General features: G+C 37.4%; 1 protein-coding gene across 1 annotated transcript in view; it reads left to right on the forward strand.

Annotated features, from left to right (window-relative positions):
* The window catches only part of LOC306844525 (transforming growth factor beta receptor type 3-like), a 124427-nt gene extending 104521 nt beyond the window's left edge, over positions 1 to 19906 (forward strand). Inside the window, exons 8-16 of the mRNA XM_079376730.1 lie at positions 294 to 483; positions 729 to 1024; positions 2504 to 2659; positions 3502 to 3648; positions 3844 to 4026; positions 8342 to 8638; positions 11025 to 11184; positions 15031 to 15138; positions 19418 to 19906. Of these exons, the coding sequence (XP_079232856.1) occupies positions 294 to 483; positions 729 to 1024; positions 2504 to 2659; positions 3502 to 3648; positions 3844 to 4026; positions 8342 to 8638; positions 11025 to 11184; positions 15031 to 15138; positions 19418 to 19536 (1656 nt within the window). The 3' untranslated portion in view covers positions 19537 to 19906. The remainder of the gene's footprint in view (positions 1 to 293; positions 484 to 728; positions 1025 to 2503; positions 2660 to 3501; positions 3649 to 3843; positions 4027 to 8341; positions 8639 to 11024; positions 11185 to 15030; positions 15139 to 19417) is intronic.
* The last annotated feature ends 226 nt before the right edge of the window (positions 19907 to 20132 follow it).

Here is a 20132-nt window from a genome sequence, read left to right on the forward strand (position 1 = left end):
ATTTAAAACATGCATTATGTTACAATTCCTTTTCTGGCCAACATTTCTTTACTTCCATTTGGGGCTTAGCGAATGTTAATTTTGGACCATAAGATAAGGAATTAGATCAGAATATGTTAATGAAAACAATAACAACTTTGGCTTATTGTTTAATAGTTGTGAAATGTGTCTCAGAAAAACAAATTTGGAGTGGAACAGGACTCAAAGAATGAACACTTCTGACTGTATTCCTTTTGTGTCTGCATGTGAAGTGAATGTGTGTTATTTTTGTTCTTTCCTTCTGTCCTTCTCAGACGTCAGATACCGTCAGCCTGAGTGAAGACACTGAAAGGCTGATGCAGGTGTCAAAGACGGTGAAACAGAAGCTGCCCGCAGGATCTCAGGCTCTCATCCAGTGGGCAGAGGAAAATGGATTCAAACCCGTCACTTCCTACACCAGCACCCCTGTTGCCAACCACTTCAAATTGCGCCTCAGAGAACAAGGCAAGAGCAGTAACTGAAGATATGAGCAAGAGAAATTTAAAATGGTTACAATGCGCTTGTCAATAAACCTCAATTATAAGTAAATGTAAATATAAATAACTATACATTTCACAAGCTAATGTTAGTTATTGGTTATTTGGTTGGTAATTACTGTTTGCTTTGTGTGTGATTTCCTTGCATTTGCTTTAACAACAAGAAGCTGTCAATCAGATTGACGTTCCAATCAAAACTGCTGTCACTTCCAGATCTAGGGATCATGGATGAGGGAATGTTACCACCAGAGTTGTCCATTCTCCGCAATGCCAACCCACTTCCTAAGCCCAGCACCCGGGATTCCCCTGCAGGAAGGGAAATGTTCCCATTTCCCTTCCTGCCATCCACGGACCAGGGCCTGTCTTTCCCACCTCTGACCCCGTCTCTTGAGGAGCGCGATCATCAGGCTGGGGGTCCCGAGGAGCAGCAGGGGGCTTCGAATGTAGGATTCAGTGTGCAATGTGAGAAGAACAAAATGGTGGTCAGCATTGACAAGGAAACTCTACAGGTAACAGGAAACATAACCTATGCACAAATATTGACATGTAAGAATGAGTATTGCGGCGTAACCAAGTAACTAAGGGACAGTTTTACCAAACGGCAAATTAGCATGAAAGCACAATTCCAAAGCAACGCAGATGGGAGGAGAAATTTCTGTGGGTGATTTACTAACAACGTGCAAATAAAATAACACAGACGCAACATCTCATTTACATATCCACCAACGCAACAAATTAGCTTAGTTGTGAATAAAGAAATAAAGAAGCCACAGTATGTTGAAAAGAACCGGAGGCCAAAAAATGAAGGTTTGCTAGACGTTGTGATAGAGCTGGTGTTGCGTGACTCAGTTGAGGGTTCAAAGTTGTCTTTTATTTCCTGAAGCAAATTAAAAATAACATGGCTTGGCAAACGATGTTCGGATAATGTGTTCTTCTGGCATTCCAAATAAAATTAGGCTAATGTGTGTAAAAAATCCTCTCCGTTCTACCACGTGTTCTCTGCGGTGCCTCCTAACAACAATTGAAGCCATTTCAAGTGCAAAATAGTTTAAGACATGCTTTTTTAGGGCGTTAAATAATGACGCTAATGCCAGCAACTTTACAAGTGCAAATGTTAGTAAAATCTGTTGTGTGATTCATTTGAATACTCTCCTCCCATAACTTTTGCATCTGGAAAGGGAAACTCCTACAAATGCATATTCAATAAGGTCAGGCGCAAAAATAAGTGTCCCCACGCCCTTTCAGCGCTAATTCGTCACTGCGCGTCTTTAGTAAAACCTGACAGTACAGTTTTAATGCCAAAAGACAGTTTGTGCTAGCGCAAGCTGGCCCTAAAAGTATACATTTTTTATCAGCTCACATAGATTTTTGTTTTGTAACAATCCCAAGGTCTTTGCTGTCTGATCAGTTTAATGCATTCTTGCTTTTTAAAGAAATTAATACTTTAATTTAGCAAGCAAGCAAACAAACAAAACAAAACCCTGAACCCCAAATTTTGAAGGGGAAATTTTCTAGTCTTTTGTTGCTTTGTTAGTAGGGTAGCTTGAAATGTAGCTAACTACTTGTTTAAAATTGTAGCTTGAGTTATTAAACTACTTTTAACAAACTATAGTTTCAAAGTAGCTTCTCTAACACTGGTAAGAACAACATAAAAAGGTTAAAGAAGTGCAGAAATGGTGCGTGAGAGACACCTTGTTTTTCCCTCAAGCTGCTGCAGTGTGAATATTCCCAGAATGTGTGGGCCATATGCAGTGATGTCAGAAACCAAAGAGTGGTGTAATAGACCACTTCAGAGGAAGAGAAAACCCTCATTCTGCAATCATAAGAGTTAGGCTAGCTTGCAAGTCTTGTTCGTCACTGTCAGAAACACGCAATGGATTTCAGATTTACACAGCGATACCTTGAGGACTGATAAAAGATATTGTTTGATATGTTGTCAAAGGTTGAGATTTTTTCTGTGAAATCATGTTTTTCTAATGTCCTCACAGGCCAATGGGTTTGGAAAACCCAATATCACTCTTCAGGACTCCCAATGCAAAGCAACCTCCAACACCACCCACTATATACTGGAGACGCCCCTGTCTGGCTGCCAAACCACCAAAATTCCCTCCCACCCAAGCCCAGTGGTCCTTTATATCAATTCAGTGAGTACTAAAGCAAATATACAATCAATAGTATCAGACTGTGAAATCTAGTTCTTGTTTGCGTTGCTTTGTCTGATGCATGCAATTCAGCGGCAATGTCCCCTCCAACACACTGTATCTGTTAACTGATCTGTTTCCCGGTCCTGTAAGTGTGTTTTCACCCAAAAGGGATGATTCACTTCCACACTGATAATTTCTAGCGGAAATTCCTAACACTTTTAGCCTTGAACCCATTAAAAAAAACTGGGCGACCTCCCAAATATTTATCCTTTACTGTGAACTCAAAACCTCAAGGGCAGTTAAAACGACGTGACCCGTATGGTCAGAGCACAGTACTGGCTCACAGAGAAAGATCCAGAAAGTATCAAAGGAGGTTGTTGTTGCAATGACAGTCCTATGACAAATTGGAAAGTCTTGAGAGAATCAATTTCACCTCCATTAGACAATGTTCACAGGCCTCTTTCACCTTTGAACCCACAAACTCTTCTGAGCTCACATAGGGAGGTGATTCTCATACTATAATGGGAATGGATTGCCGTATTTTTTCCGATGAGAAGAACTGAGATGGGTTTTTTTTTTTGTTCATCTGCCTTGGGAGTCGCATTGCTGAAATTGTGCATTCCCATGTATTAAATCCAGCTTTCTCATCTGCTTCAGCAGACCTTTGGCAAGTATGCATTTCGATTATCTTTGACTGTATATCTTTGCTAAGCAACAGAGTGAAGAAATGTCATTTCGAAGGAGAGTTTTAAAGAGGAAATTGTATGATTGTTAGGAAATTGTTGGGTTTACGATGCCTTATTATTGAGAAGTCATGAACTAAGTGTGTCTGTGATTGACAGATTGTTATTAGCCAATCAGAACAGAAGGATGGAAGCGGCTGGCCCTTTGAATATGAAGATCTGGAGTCAGGAGATGTTGTAATACCAGGAGATCCGGATGTGACAGAAAGAATTTCACCTGAAAACGGACATCGTGCGACTATTTTGGTATGATATTTACATGTTATGTAGTATTCATAAATTGTACTACAAGATTAGTTCACCCAAAAATTTATATAAAAAAAGAATTGTCTTTTTTTCTCCTACTGCATTTATGTGATGAAAAAATAAGTCAAATTTACAAAATTTAGTAATATTTTCCATGCATATTAATATTTTCCAACTCTATTTCTCTATCCTTAGTTTAACTGCACATACCGTAAAAACCAGGAAACCCCAGTTGACGGTGATATCGGATCTGATGATTTCATTGTAGACTCTCTAGACAATGTTACCTTCAACATGGAACTGTATAACAATCCGTTTCACTATCCAAGCACTCAGTCCTTCCTCACCATCACTGAGAACAGGCCCATCTATGTGGAGGTAAGCGCATATATATATATATATATATATGTATATACACAACAGGTATGGTTGAATGCTTGATTCTGATCACATTCCTGGCTTGTTGACCCGTCACACACATGCTCTCTAAACACAGAAGTGTTTTGGAGATGAAAACCTTCATGTCCACTGCTGTTTAAAATTTTGCCGTCGGTAAGCTATTTTAATGTGTTTGAAAAGAAGTCTCTTGATGCTCATCAAGGCTACATATTTTATCAGAAATGCATTAAAAACAACAGTAATATTGTGATATTACTTCATAAATCTGTGCTGATTCGGTGCTATTATTATCATCAATGTTGTTCTGCAGTTCTGCGTAATATTTTTGTGGAAACTGTTATTCTGAATTCTTTAATGAATTGAATAGAAAGTAAAACAAACATTTGCTCACTTTTGATTAGTTTAAAGCATCCTTGTTAAATAAAGGTATTAATTTCTTTAAAAAAAAAAAAAAAATCTTACTAACCCCAAACATTTGAACAGAAGTGTATATGTGGAAACTGTAGGGCATTACATTGTGTAATACATATATTCTGTATGTGCGTTATGATGGAAAAGATTCCTTTGGGGTTCAATAAAACCATTTCCAGTTCTGTAACCACATTAGGAATCAAATTGAATAATTGAATGAGAAACCATATACACAAATATAGTCACTGCCAAAAGCTCTTGAAATACAAGATCTGCTTTTACCCTTTAACCATAATGTGTGGATCTCATTGTGTATGGTTTCATGTTTCTAATATCATAAGCGTCTGGTTTCTGTGTGTCTGATCAGACGTTGTCCTGAATTTGTGAGCATGTGTATAGATCGCTCTCTGTCTATCATTGTGAAAGAAGTCAGGAGTCTGCTGTGTGTGAACATTTTTTCATTAATCATTGGGGTTTCAAGAGGGGAAGGCAGACAATATTTGATCTCAGAGTGGAATGCTCAGGTCCCCACTTTGTGTTTATAACTCTCTTTTTCAGGGTTATAGTCTTTCATTATATAGGTCCACTGATGTTCCAGCTCATTTGCCATATGAAAATAACAGATCAGTGCTGATCGTTGCTTTTGATGTGTTGATTTATACCATTCAGTATTGCATATTTAAAAGCTTTGTGATCTAAAGTTTTTAATTAATAATTTGTTAAACTTTTTTTGTTAAAATTAGTTTATACCTAAACAAGTAAAAAAATGAATTAATAGCTATGTTTCCATCCACCTATTTTTATGCATGTTTTGGAATATTGCATAAAAAAATGCTGAAAGGAAACACCAAAGAATGCGCATAAATTCTAAAAAATGTGCATAAAAAAACTTGTGCTCAAGTGAGTTGGACCTTTTTTTTAATCTGATAAGAAAATATGAGCAAAAACTAGGTGGAAACACATTAACAGAATAAATTCCTTGATGCGCATTAAAAAAATGATGTGACTTTGGGCTATGGGATGGCATAACTGGACTAACCGATATCGCTGCACAGCATCTGAAATGTTGTTTTTGTCATTCTTAAATGCCTAAGCCAAAGTCTGTAGTCAAAGTGGTTCGGTATAATTACCTCCCAGAACTGTCTTTCATGACTGCATTCCCAAAGAGCAGGCATCCTCCTTCGAAAGCAAGCGAACATGTCTGCGTTTATTGCATTTCGTCTGCGTGCTCTGAGGGTCAAGTAATTTATGAATGAAACTGCAGCCTCCTACTGCAGCCAATTACCTTTTTCTTAGTGATATTTGGCATCAGTTTATCAGGAAGGGATGATTTCTTCGTGTCACTGGATGAAAACGGTGCTTTAATTGCGACTGTTTTATGTGATATTCCAATTTTGCGCATAAGTCAAATTCGCAACTTTGGATAGAAACATAGCTAATGATATATTATTAAGCTTGTTACGAAACAGTGAATATAACCACTATACGGTGGGTTTACTTAAAGCTGCAGTCTTTAACTTTTTTCATTAAAAATTATTCAGTTTTTGAGCAAGTACCAGCCAGTTTTCAAAACTTGAAAAACAAAAACTCCTTACCTTAGCCCGATTCACAATGGTAATCTTATAATAATGTTTTCTAATTTGTGTGGTACTGGTAGGAATTCGCGGGAAATTCAAGCATGCTGCCACATCATTGCGTCACGTCTGTATACATAAAGAAGGTGTCCCAGATAGGCTATTTCGCATGTGAGGGTCCTGTGCATCATTTATAGCCTTTTCTTACAGCAGCTGGAATAATTAAAATTATCATTTTGATGGCGGATTGTAATCCAGAGAGGATTATGTGTTTATGAAACAAGTGTAAGTGACTGAAATGAGATATTCCAGTTTGAAATGTGCATCTGATTACAGATAGCCTATATACATGGAATTACACAAGATTTGTATTTTAAAGATAACCAGATCTAAGGAAGAATAATTTGCTTTGACAATTGGAGATTAGACTGTACAGAAATTGAAATCTGTTAAACACTACATACATGTAGTGACCCAGTGCTGATGTTGTTAACATTATCAATTTGAGAACAAAGTAACCATAATAATAATTTGCACGGAATGATGTGATATGAGCTAACTGATCGTTAGATTTAGTCTCCATTGGTAGCGCGATTTATTGTATTGTTTTTCTCCTCTGTTGGTCAGAACAAAAGTGACAGACTTGTTACTTATTTGTTCAGATGACAATATTCAGTGAAAATTCTTATTTGGGTCATACTGCCGGTGCACAACCCACGCAAAGAAGATAATTCCAGAAATAGCTGCAATTGCAGGTCTCAAACAGTGATGGCGACAAAGAGGCAATACTTTCGGACTGCAGCTTTAAAGAATAAACAAAGTAGTTTGTTGGAAAATGCTAACTTTAACCTGATAGATTGAAAGCTTAACTTAATGATTTCTATTGGGATGTGAAGAGACTTCAACCAGCATAACAAAAATGATTTCTGAAGACAATCACCTATTGCACCTTTAAAAAAAGGAAGGGTGTCATATACATTTTCCTTTATTCACAATGAACTTTAGTCAAGCTCTCAAACCACAAAAAGACAAATGTATAACTGAAAAAATCATCTATACATATAACTAATGCATCAGCGTAGGGTGAAGCATGCACATTCACAACATGTGCAACTCCTTTTTACCGTATTATGCAATATTGTTTCTCAAGTAAATATATCCTTGTTTCAAGGACTTGTAGATATTTTATCTGGAGAATTAGACAAAAATATTATATAACAATTGGATTTTAGCAGTGTGTTATGGTGTCAAAGAGTTAATTCAGTAATAAAAAGTCTGATAACACTTATTCACTTACGTTGTTCCATATATAGATTCCAGCTTTTCCAGCAATTTTAGACCGTGATCAGTGACTGTAAATCCAAGTCTTTTTAGAACCATGCAATAACTAAATAATACAGCATAAATACTGACGTTTATAATATTGCCCTCTGCCTCATATCTTTATTATACTTCTGAATATTCTATTGATACTACTGGTTCCCCCTTATGTTGTTCATGTGTTGCAAGTTTTTGAGTAGAAAATTACTTAAATGCACACAATCACAGAAAGCTACTTCAGAAATGTAGCAAGTCATTTTTGTGGTGGTTTTGTTTTGTGTGTGTGTGTGTGTGTGTGTGTGACAATCTGCTGTCACTGAAAATGCATGTTATTTATGAATTTTACACATTACTGTTTGAGGATCATTGTCTGCCTTCCTGAAATTATTCAGCCACTCTCCAGAGTACGACACCTCCTTGGCACAGCTCTGTTGAGGAAATGGAATGCAATGTTTTTTTTGTGGCAGTTTCTGTCATGCATGGTTTTACAACATCAGATGGCCAAACTTTTTCCACTGACTGATCCTTGAAGATTTATTTGAGGCACAGAAATCTGACGTCAGAATTTGTGATTCTTGGAACCGTAACCACTCTGACAATGTTTCTTTAGACAGTCTGCTGTGTTAAAACAAATCGACAGCCTCTGTGCGTTATTTACTGATTTGAATTGATGCCTGAGAGAGTTGGTGGAAAAAAACTCACTCAGACCAATCAAAAAAGATAGACTGAGCGTGTCTGCCAGAGGACTAGACATAATATATAGCATCTAAGCATCACTCTGCTGATCCATCTCATACTATATGAATTACTTTTGATGGTATTTATGAAAAATTGACAAAAGTTGTATTAATCAAGATAAAGAAAGCAGTATTTCTTTTTCTCTTTGTCTTGCTGTCTCTCTCTTTTATTGTTTGCAGCAGAAGCATATTTTGTCTCACAGTAAAATGACTTTTTCTTTATTAACAGAGACATGTGACCTTTCTCCACAGATTTCAGCCTCAAAAGCCGATCCTAACCTTGGGTTCATGATCCAGACCTGCTTCATATCTCCAGACTCCAGTTCTCTTACACCGTCGGACTATGTTGTCATAGAGAACATATGTCCTAAGGACGACTCTGTGAGCTATTACCCTCAGCCAGGCGATTTCCCCATCCCTCACGCTCAGATGGACAGAAAACGCTTCAGTTTCACCTACAGATCAAAGTTCGACGTATCATTAATCTTCCTGCACTGTGAGATGTCCCTCTGCACCAGAAGAAATGACAAGGAGATGAACCTGCCAGAGGTAGAAACCATCATCTAACATAGCAGCTCTGATCTAATGAGATGCCTTTGTAGGCAATATTTTGTAGAATGTACAGAACTGCTACTTATGTCAATCCAAGAAAGATTTGGCAAATTTTTTTTAATTTTATTTTTGCATCTCCAAAATATTTTTTCCTTAAAAATGATCACAGTGTTTTCTGTTTTGCGTTGATTTGCAGTAAAACTCACCAATAATCATCAATGTATTTGTATAATTAGAATTAGTCACAGTAAGATTATCTGTAGTTACCTGTACATTTGTTCAAAGGGATAGTTCACCCAAAAATGAAAATTTGCTGTTAATTTACTCACCCTCAGGCCATCCGAGACATAGGTGACTTTTTTCTTTAGTAGAACAATAAAGAAGATTTTTGGCTGAAACTGCGTTCCTGCAATGCAAGTCAGTAGTTACCATCACTTGTGTCCAAAAAAAAAGGAAACACAAAATCGGGAAACACAAAATTAATACCTGGGGTTCCTGACGTTATATAGAGGTCTTATGAAGCAAAATGATTGGTTTGTGCAAGAAACTGGACATTATTATTCATAACATTATTGTCTGTAATTCATAGCCTGAAGCATGTGGTCTGGAGAGATGTCCGGCTTTGAGTTTTCAGCTCGAACAACACAGATGTACAAGTTACTTTGCTATTATTATACATGCATTACTTTCTCATTTCTCTTTATAGATGACCCTGTGATACCACATTTCCACTTTCTAAAACTATGTTCCAATACAAATCAATTTAACTGATTAATTTGAACTGTAGGTGTATTGGCTCACTGTCTTTTTTAGTGAATAAATTACAGATAATAATGTTGTAAACAATGTTGGTAACACTTTAGTACAGGGACCAATTCTCACTATTAACTAGTTGCTTATTAGCATGCCTATTATTAACATATTGGTTGTTTATTAGTACTTCTAAAGCACATATTGTGCATGACCATATTCTACATCTATAATCCTACCTAATCTTAACAACTACATTACTAACTATTAATAAGCAGCAAACTAGGAGATTATTGTGGCAAAAGTCATAGTTAACGGTTTGTTAATAGCGAGAATTGGACCTTAAAATAAAGTGTTAATAGCCTTTACCTCCTTCATCTTTGTTATCATCATATATGCATTTCTCTTTCTTTTACATTTGCATTTAGTCATTTAGCAGACGCTTTTATCCAAAGCGACTTACAAATGAGGACAATGGAAGCAATCAAAAATCTTTTACATAAATCTTTGCATTGTTTATACATATCTTTATAGATGACCCTGTGATAACACAGTTCCAATTCATAAAACTGTTCCAATACAAATCAGTTTTAACTGATTAACATAAACTGTAGGCGTATTGGCTTTCACGCAGTCTGATTGAAAATCAATCAACTGTGTTATCAGCATCATTAACCAAATGAAAATTAGCTTCACTGTGTATGTTTATTAATTTAGGCTGCACAGGGTTATCAGATCTCATTAACTCAGAGTGCAGGAACGCAGATGACTTATTGACCCTAGGATGTATTTTCAGAGTCGCTGCTTTATTATATGGACAACATGAACACAATCTTTAATTCATTTAAATAGTCTTTTTGACTTTGCTGTCCATCCTAAGAGTTGCTTTTCGATTCTCTGCCTTGGCACGGGTCACTCTACGCCAGCTGCTAGCATCAATTCACTCTCTGTGAGTGCGGGATGCGTAAATCTTAGGTTACTTCAGTTACCATCCACAGAGGAAAAACAAATCTCCAACTTTCACTGTCCTTTTTCAAATTTTCCTTCCTCCCTTGCTTCTAGCCATAATCATCTTAATCTCCTGCATTTTCAGACGCTCTAATCGTCATATTGCACATTTAGGTTGTTTATGTCTCACCTAACATGATCTTGAAACTGACTCATTGTTTAGATGTAGATGTTTACAGTTCAGTCATAATCTGGATGAGGATAAGAGACGTGACACGTCAAACCATATAAACTGTGTATGAAATTATAAGTGCTTTCTCTGCGAAGAGCGTGTGCTCGGTTTGGCTCGGGCATAATGGCTGCAACACAGAGAATGGCTTTAATGGCTTATTATATACACTAATCAATGCTTATGAAGAACAAAGTAAAAATTTTGTACATCACTGGGCTTAAAAATAAGGATGGTCTGATGGGGTCACTGTGAGAGTGTTTTAGGCCAGTATTGCATTGTTGATTCCAAAATCTGGTCTCTCCTCATAATAAAGAGCGTGCAGTTGTAGGCCTGTTAAATATACTAAGCTCTTTTATCTCATGAGGTTCATGATGTTCTTTGAGGATTGTGGTGCCCATATGCCAAAGATTACGGCTGGATCTTGTTCTAACATTTCTGCTTCTCTCTTTGTAGTGTATGTTACCAGATGAAGCCTGCACTTCCCTTAGTGTGGACAACATCCTCCTCATGATGAGGAACACCAAGACCATCACCAAGCCAATTGTGGTCATCTCCGACAACACACCTGTCACTGTTAACTCACCTGTGGAGCCACCTGGTCCACGACATCCTGGTAAATATTGCATATATATATATATATATATATATATACTCTAATAAAAAATCCACAAAAATCAGTCCTTTCAAAAATATATTTAAAATCATTCACATGAGATGAAGACTCCAGTCTTTTCAGTGTTGTAGAAGAAGCCGTTTTATTTTTTCGATGCTTAGATATTTTGAAGAACATGACATATATGAAGCATCATGGGAGAAAGTGTGAGCCTGAAGTTGGATATGTGTCAGACTCAGTCACTCACAGATCACAGGCCTTGTCTTGCTTTGTGGCGCATTACTCCCATCTGGAGTCTTTTAATATGTGGCAGTGTTGCGTATGTGTGTATTTGCATGTGTGTGTTTATTGTGCATTCAGTGTGGTTTGGCTTGAGAGTATACAGTATGTGGTTCATTAGAGATGTGGGACAAGGGACTCATAGATGCATTAAGAGGAGAGGATAAAGACCAGCTTTCCAATTCTGGATAGCATTTGTTTTCACTTAAACATTCTTTAAGGCCTCCTTTTCCCGTACAGAGAGAGAGGGGAAAGGGGGAGAGGAGGATAAGAAAAAAAAAACGTGAGAGTGATAAAGAAAAGGGATCTCATACACTGCATACCTGTCTCCTTTGCAGCAGAGTGCATTTGCTATAGATAGATTGTGTTGCGTGCTAGAGGACAGGGTGGTGTCTAAATGTTTCACAAAGAAACTTAATTTGACCATGACTGATTTGTTCTCTTCCCTGTGTCCTTTTGGCACTATTGTACCTATTGTGGTTAGAGTGATTCAACTTTACTGACTCGCAGCCTTAATGAAAATCATTCCAGTTTAATAACACAATGTTGCTGTGCTGCTTGTAGCAAATGGAGCATGTGTCTATTAGTCACACTTAATTAGGGAAATGATTGCCACTCCTGTAGGATGCAAGCTGGGATTTTATTGGCTCAAGTCAAGTCTTATATAGGTTTAGTTGATTCTGAGTGGAAACAAAATCAGAGATCAGTTCCATAGCAAGCAGATGACACATACCTGGGAAATTGGGAGTGAATCCAGATTGAATGTGAATTCAGTATGAATCCAATGTGGGCTTATTCTTCATAAACAGGCTTGTGTATGTTGCCAACGCCAGGCTTATTTTCTGGTGTGGATTAGGTAAACACAGATATGCCATAAAAGTAATGAAAACAGGCTTTGTGTCTCATTTTGAACACAAAGATGACTCTTGTACAGACATGGCAGAAAAGCAACCTCTCAAAAAGGCTCAAAGCGCTGCTCTGGACGGGATCCCAAAGTATTTGGCTTAATCTACAAATCAAAGAGGGCAGTTTGTGGGAGTGCCATGCTTTGTGAAAAACACAGCAGAACAAAATGTTGCCAATCCAAAAATAGATTTATGATTAGAAAACCATAATTCCCTCGCCTTATGGTCAAAAATGAAGGTACAAACTCAAATTAGATTGTTGTAAATGTCTTCATTTTAATTTGATGTGCTGGTAATCAAGTCCAAGTTGGTTTTGAAGTTATTGTGGACATGACCAACTTTTCTATGAGACGCATGACAAATGAATATCAACATATTTGATATCCTCCAACTGGACAGGTTCAGTCTGTCAGGTTGTGGCCATCATGCACTACACAATTTTCAGTGAAATCTGTCAAATCTGACAGCCCAAAATCTGCAGACTGGTTCTAACTTCCCGGAACTAGCACTGACTCCTACAAAATGCAAATCAGGGGGGGGAAAAAATCTAAAAGTTGGGTAGCATATTCCAAAACCTTATGAAAAAAGAATGTTCAACAACAAAATTTAAGTGTTAAAATAAACCAGTCAGGTCCGAGATAAAACACAGCATTAATAATCAAAAACTGGTTTAAATCTTTGTGTACTTAACCTTTTTATGAGGCAAGAACTCCTCATTCCGTGAAGCATTGTGAGTGACATAATCAATGATTTTTTTTGTCTGTCTGTATGATTGGATACCAACTTCCATGGTAACTTGTGGCTTCTATGAAATTATATACCACCACCTAACAACTTCAAAGATTTATATGTTTTTGCTAAAACAGTATTTTTCTATGAATAAAAAAAATGGGATTTTTACTTCTAGAAACTTCTGTGCTCTATACTGCTGAATCAGGCAAACACATCATCTTGTTGAATTTTGTCCCAACTTTGTCCAAAAAATGCACACAAGCGTATTGTTCTAGCACTCAAGTTTACTTCCCTTCTGAATCTTAGCTATCCCTAAAAAGGGCGAAGTAAAGAACAGCACAAATACATTCTGACACCCGAGAGGAGATCTTGGGCGGTGGTGACTACATAGAAATGGTGTCCAACTCATTAGGTCTTGTTCATTTACTTCCCTCTGAGATACTTTATAGGGATTGTGGGTGGACTAGCTCAGCCAAATTTATGGCAATGGCAGAGTAAACCACATCCCTGGCTCTGAGCTTTGAGCTGACATAGCTTCTCCCAGGAATCCTCTAAACATACAAGCTTTTGTTCTCTGTTCTGTTTTGCTTCCTCTTGTAAGCCATAAATACAGTACATGTTGAGATTCTACTTTATTATTGATTTTCTGCCTTGCTTAAAGGGATAGTTCACTTAAAATGGAAAATTTTGTTATCATTTGCATTCGGTATGATTTTGGAACACAAAAGACAGTATTAGCAGTATTAGGAAAATCTGTGGAATCCACTTTTCTGTGTATTAGAAGGCATTTGTCATACTGTAAAAAATTTAGATTATAGTAGAACCATTAAAAAAAATCATCCCCAAACTTTTGAACAGTAGTGTATTTTTTTTAATACTCCCTCCTTTGTCCAGATCTCAATAACACATATATTGGGGAAGTCGTGGCCTAATGGTTAGAGAGTCGGACTCGTAATCGAAAGGTAGGAATTGTAGGTGGGGGGAGGGAATGTCCAGCGCTCTCTCCACCCTCAATACCACGACTGAGGTGCCCTTGAGCAAGGCACCGAACCCCCAATTGCTCCCCGGGCGCTGCAGCATGGCTGCCCACTGCTCCGGGTGTGTGTTCACGGTGTGTGTGTGTGTGTGTGTGTGCATTTGTTCACTACTCACTGCTGTGTGTGTGCACTTGGATGGGTTAAACGCAGAGCACCAATTTCGAGTATGGGTCACCATACTTGACAATACGTCACGACTTTACTTTTATAGACAGAAGTGTTGATAGCAAGCTTTGTTTTTGAGCTGCCCTGCACAGAAATGATATAGGGGACGGTTCTGGTGGTGCTTTGGGGTAAAGGGTAAAGCATGAGGTGGGAGCTGTTACATAGCGCTCGCTCTTGTTGTAACAGAGCGCTCCAGCGATAGTCTGTCATCATTCTGTCAGAGAAGATGAAAATTTGAAGGTGCTCTTTCTGAGAATAGCCTCTATTGTGCTTGGGATTTTGGCGCTGGACCAGACAGGCTATGAAGCTGGCAGCCACACAGGGTCTATTGTGCTGTGTGATCAGTGATCATTAGAGCTAATTAGAGCTCTGAAAGTCATTCAGTTTGTGGCGTGAGTCCAAGGAGATGCTTGGCTTACTCACGGATGCCACTCCAAAGCCCATACAAAGCATGTTCTATTACTTTATACAGCACATGGCCACCAAACACTTACACCACACAGCATGTAAACATCATGATCCGTATCTTGCATGCTATCTTGAGATAAAACACACATATTAGAAGTCAAATGTTTTGTAAAAAAAAAAAGAACCATATGGTTCACCAAGCTGTAAAAAGAAACCTGTAATGAAGGCTGTACTGAAACCTCGGCCACAAAGTGAGAAATTTGAACCGTTATATGCTTAACAGACATAATTTAATATATTTATTAACATTTTTCTTGCAGGCGTTATATATTTCTTGGACACCCCAACTGTGGTGGGCATTGCTTTTGCTGCCTTTGTGATTGGAGCCCTTCTGACTGGAGCTCTATGGTTCATCTACTCGCATACAGGTGAGAAAATACTGCAAATTCACATCACAGCCTTGACCTTCATTCCCATTTCCTGCAACACTAATTAGTACTGAGAGTTATGCATTGTCATTTATCATATTGTCCATATAAGAAAGGAAACATGCTCATTTTTGATCATCGGAAGGGCTTGCCAGTTCTCTAAGCAGCAGCGATATGTTAACAATAACATATTGACTCCAAGCTCGTAAATATATCCCGTTCGTCATCAGAAGCGCATCTGTCTTTTCCGTTCTTTCAGGTATTGTGGGGGGACTGCTGTATGGTCGGCAGTATTTTGGGTACAATAGCCTGAAGGGGACTGGAATTCCCCCGTCCTCTGTTAGGGTGTCTCCAGGCCTCACAGGAAAATACATATACAATCCTCCCTCTGAATGCCAAGATCACCCGCCCCTCCTCCTGCATTGCCCTGTCCGTCGCCAGGCCATCAACCTCTGTTGACCCTCCAGAGGAAGCGCATGCCCTTTCTTAGCCCCCGTTTCTGCCCTTTTGCATCCCCACTAGTCCGGCCACTGGTTTCTGTCCTCGGTGCCCTTGACCTGCTACCGTTTCATGGCACATGATTGAAGGGAGCCACTGTTCCAGAATCTGCTGTTGTGTAGGCCGATGAGTATCAGTATGTTGACTGAGGATCAAAGCCAATCTGGATCTATTTTGGGGTTTTTAGAGCATGTATATCTTGGATATATCCGTGTCTTGACATAAAAGGAGTCATGTTTAGCTTTTATTAGCTTTCATTTTTATTCCAGTTTTTTTTCAGAAACATAAATCAGTGTAATTTTTATTAATATTGCCTCTGGTATTCAGTTGGGATGACATTATCCAGCTGTGTTTCTGCTCACTGTTGTTAAATGGGACTGAAGAGCTCAGATCGGGTAACCCCAGAGAACGAGTTTATTATTATTTGCCTGTTTATACTGGCATCTCAGATCAGGGTGACACTTTTGAATCCGACAAACTTTTAAGTTCATTTAAGGTCAAAACCGTGATTTTTCTTGTCAGAAACAGGTGTAAAATGTTGAAATAAAAAGAAAAAAAGTGTAGTTGTGGTGTAAGCGCTGATCATTCCAGCCATGTGTTTCTCATAATGGCACTGATTACTTCATACAAGCCAAAAGCTTGTTAAACCACGATATTGTGAAGTATTCAATCACATTGCTAAAATAGCCCTATTTGGAATCATTTTTTGATACTGACGTTAACCCCAAGTGCTTTTCGTGTTTGGAAAAGCTTCGACTCGTGTCAGATGAAAAAAAAAAAAATTTAAAACACAAGGTGCTTTTTCCCCCATGGAGGTGCAAGAATAGAGAATGCCAGATAGAGGCTCTGGTGAAATGAAGGGCAAAATCCTCTTTCTCTCGCTCTCAGTTAAACCCGCAGAATTATCATCTGTTTTTCCCCGTTACTTTGGCTTTCACAAAGACAAATAATAGTCCATGTTTTGTAGTGTAGTGCAGTACAATGGTTACAGACTTTTAATTGCCAAGAACCCCTAATTTAGATAATGTGATGTTATGAGCAAAACATGTTGTTTGAAAAACTTATATATGTGGCTTTATTATTTTCATTGTACTAAAGCCAAAATGTGATTAAAATATTATATGGAAATAATTTACTCTAATTTTGTTAATTAACAGCATATTTCTTCTAACCATTGGAGTAATTTGGAGTAAATGTATTTAAAAAATCATTTGATATTGTTTTTTACATTATTTATTTATTTTTTATTTTTTCATGGGAAACCTTGGTTCCTCCTTGCTGCTTCTGGGGGTCAACCAAAGACTCCAGTTTGCAAACCCCTAGTATAGCATAGTACAATGTTATTTTAGTATTACCTATATTGTATATATTTTGAAATATCTTTTATTTTTATATTTTCAATTTTCATTTATTTTACTGATATTCTTATGGGGTTTTGTCATTGTTAATATTTTTTTATATTTTTTGTTTTAGCTTTAGTACATTTTTTTATTAGTACTTATTTTATTTTATTTAAAAGTTTAAATTTGTCTTAATTTAATATTTATTTAATACTTTATTTAATTTTAGCTTTATTTTAGTTCATTTATTTTTAACAGAACATAGTTTTACTTAACAGTAACAACACTGGTATAGTATAGTAAAATATTCAGTTCACACTTAATGCACATCCTTCACTCTTTTACACTAAAAGAGTAATGTGTAATGAATGCAAGATTATGATTGTAAAACATGCATTGCTCCATGCATTAGGGATGCTTCTATTTTAGGGAAAGATACATGTGGAATGTTGCAGGAGTCTGTTAGAAAACAGGTCTTGTAATCCTGTCACCATCCCTGTCGTCGATCACACTGACAGGTTAAGGACGTTGCCCCTGTGCACACAGAGTAGGAGTTACACAATGCAATGACACGGTCAACACAGAGGTCAACAAGCTGCCATAGTAGTGTTTCATATAATTAAATAACCAACATATGTTGTTAGTCTGCGTGCTGTCACTGTGTACGTTCACAAGATGATTGGTCGTAAAAGAGAGGTGTACAAAGGCAGATAAGCCTCCGAGTCTAGTACACAGTGCTGGATGAGGAAATAGGCTGTTTTTAGCTGGAGCTCTTGGCAGCATATCTCTGGCACATATTAGCAGCAGAGGGGCCTAAAACAGGGAAGCAGACACACGTCCAGTTAAGATGAGAAGAGAAACACACACCTATAAACACTCTTACATTTTACAATTGGTGGAATTAATTTACAGAAGTTTTTACAGAGATTTAAGATGCATGTAGTGTGGGAGAGCGGAGTGCATATTAATATTGGCGTTTTAGTCAAATGGCAAGTATGTACAGCAAACCTAGAATTTGATTAAAACTGTTCAACCCTCTGTCAGACGCAAGCTCTCTACAAGATGAATTACATGCATTCTTACTTACCCCTCTGTTTCAGAGTTGAGGGCTCTGATAGAGGAATGTTTATATCCATCTAGAACAAATAATCAGTGAAGACAAAGAGAGAAGAATGAGACAGATGTTAAGTCTTGATCCAAAGCCGAGTATACAACCTCCTTAGATGCCTTTTTTTGGCCAAATTCAAATACAGCAATGCATGTTTCCTTAAGGAACTACGGAATTCAAGTCCAGTGGTAATTTAAACTGAAGATGACGGGAGAACTGTTGACAGTGTTTTGTTTGAGTGGCAATATTTCAGTCACACAAAAGATATGTGATCATGTGGAAATGAGCCAATGCTGTATTCATACTTTTATAAGCGTAAATGAAAATTTATGTAAGTTTGATATTATTAAACTACTATATATAATAATTAATATTGCATACACTTTCTGAAACAATTAGCAAAAATTGTATCTTTGGGGGTATAAAAGCTTCTCACTGTGCCAGTACCATCAAAGGGACACCTTTGTACCTTCTTTACCCCAAAAGGGTTTATATTAGTACTACAAGAGTACATATTACTACTTTAAGGAATTGTGTTACTACTCTAAGCAACTAATATGCACACTTTAGGGGTAAGCTGTTGTACCCATAAAGGCACAGTTTTTTTTTCTTTTTCTTTTTTTCTGGGAGTATAGGATGCATTGGGATGAATATTTGTTATTCCTCGTAATGTCAGATGTTGCAATACATTTAAATAAATACTTAAAGATAAAAAAAATAATAATATTACAGCAATAAACAGTAAAATAATTGTTAAATTATTTAAAATATACATATTATAAATAAAAATATTTAAAATATGAGAGATTGCATCAGTGCCATAAAGAACCCTTTTGGGTTCCCCAAAGAATCCTTCAGTGAGCAGTTCTTAAAATATTTTTTTTTTTCTTAGTGTGGATAACATTTTAATAATCTAAAGAACCTTTTTTCCATTGTAAATGACCTTTTGTGCATTGGGAGAGTTCCATGGATTTTAAAAGATGTTCTTGGGACCATAGATGCTGATAAAGAACCTTTATTTTTAAGAGTAAAGATGCTGATATGGTGATACTATACATATCAAACATTCTCATCTGTAGCAAACTTTCCAGTCTGCTGCTGCTGATGAATGCACAAAATGAAAACTCGTAAGTGCACCAACCAAACTACTTAATGCAAAAAAAAAATCTGTCTTTCAAATAAATGTTGTCTGTGTGAAAGGGTTGCTATGCTTTTAATGGCTTCTGTCATTCCGAGAGATCTGAATCACAGAAAGTCACATTTAGTGCACATGAATCCTTTTCTATGTGTCTCTGTAAGCTTTAACGTCCTCTTTATCCATCTCCCTCTTCAGGTGGTACAGGACCAAAGCAGCAGGTGCCAAAGTCCCAGCCGGTGTCTGAGAACAGCAGCGCGGCTCACAGCATCGGCAGCACACAGAGCACACCGTGTTCAAGCAGCAGTAATGCATAGAGCAGCTGGACTGATGACGCTTCCATTGGCATTATGCTTTGTACATTTGTGGAAGAATCTGTTTCGTAGCATAACCTGAGGCCTTATTATTTTCATTATTTGGAACTGAAATATTTAGGCTGAATATCCAGATGGATGAAAAAAGCTACGTTTAGAGGTGAGGGAAATAACCAAATCAAGATCCCAGAGAGTTTTCAAATGTTGCTTTATTCTCGAACCCCATAAGATAGTGTTGTTTTGCCTTATATGGTTGAGATCAGCGTGAAAATAACAAAGGCTGTTTATACCAGTCATTATGGTATGAAGGCGGTCTAGAGGAACAGTTAGTACTCTGTGAGGCTACGCAAAGGCTCACTCTTCACCCAAACAAAGATCAGTGCTTTACATATTTCAGAAATTTGACAAGAGAAATCTATAATAAATAGGCCAATATCAGTATAAACTATTCAATATCTGATTTTTTTAAAACCCAAATGCCAATCATTTAATTCTGTGTAATAGTATTCTTTTTTCTATAACACTGACTGGTCTTCAGGATTCAGACACTATGAGTGCAAGTTGTAAAAGGCTTTATCAGAGGCATTTTCAATGTATAG

This window comes from Barbus barbus (assembly GCF_936440315.1).
Source record: "Barbus barbus genome assembly, chromosome: 25".
NCBI lineage: Eukaryota > Metazoa > Chordata > Actinopteri > Cypriniformes > Cyprinidae > Barbus > Barbus barbus.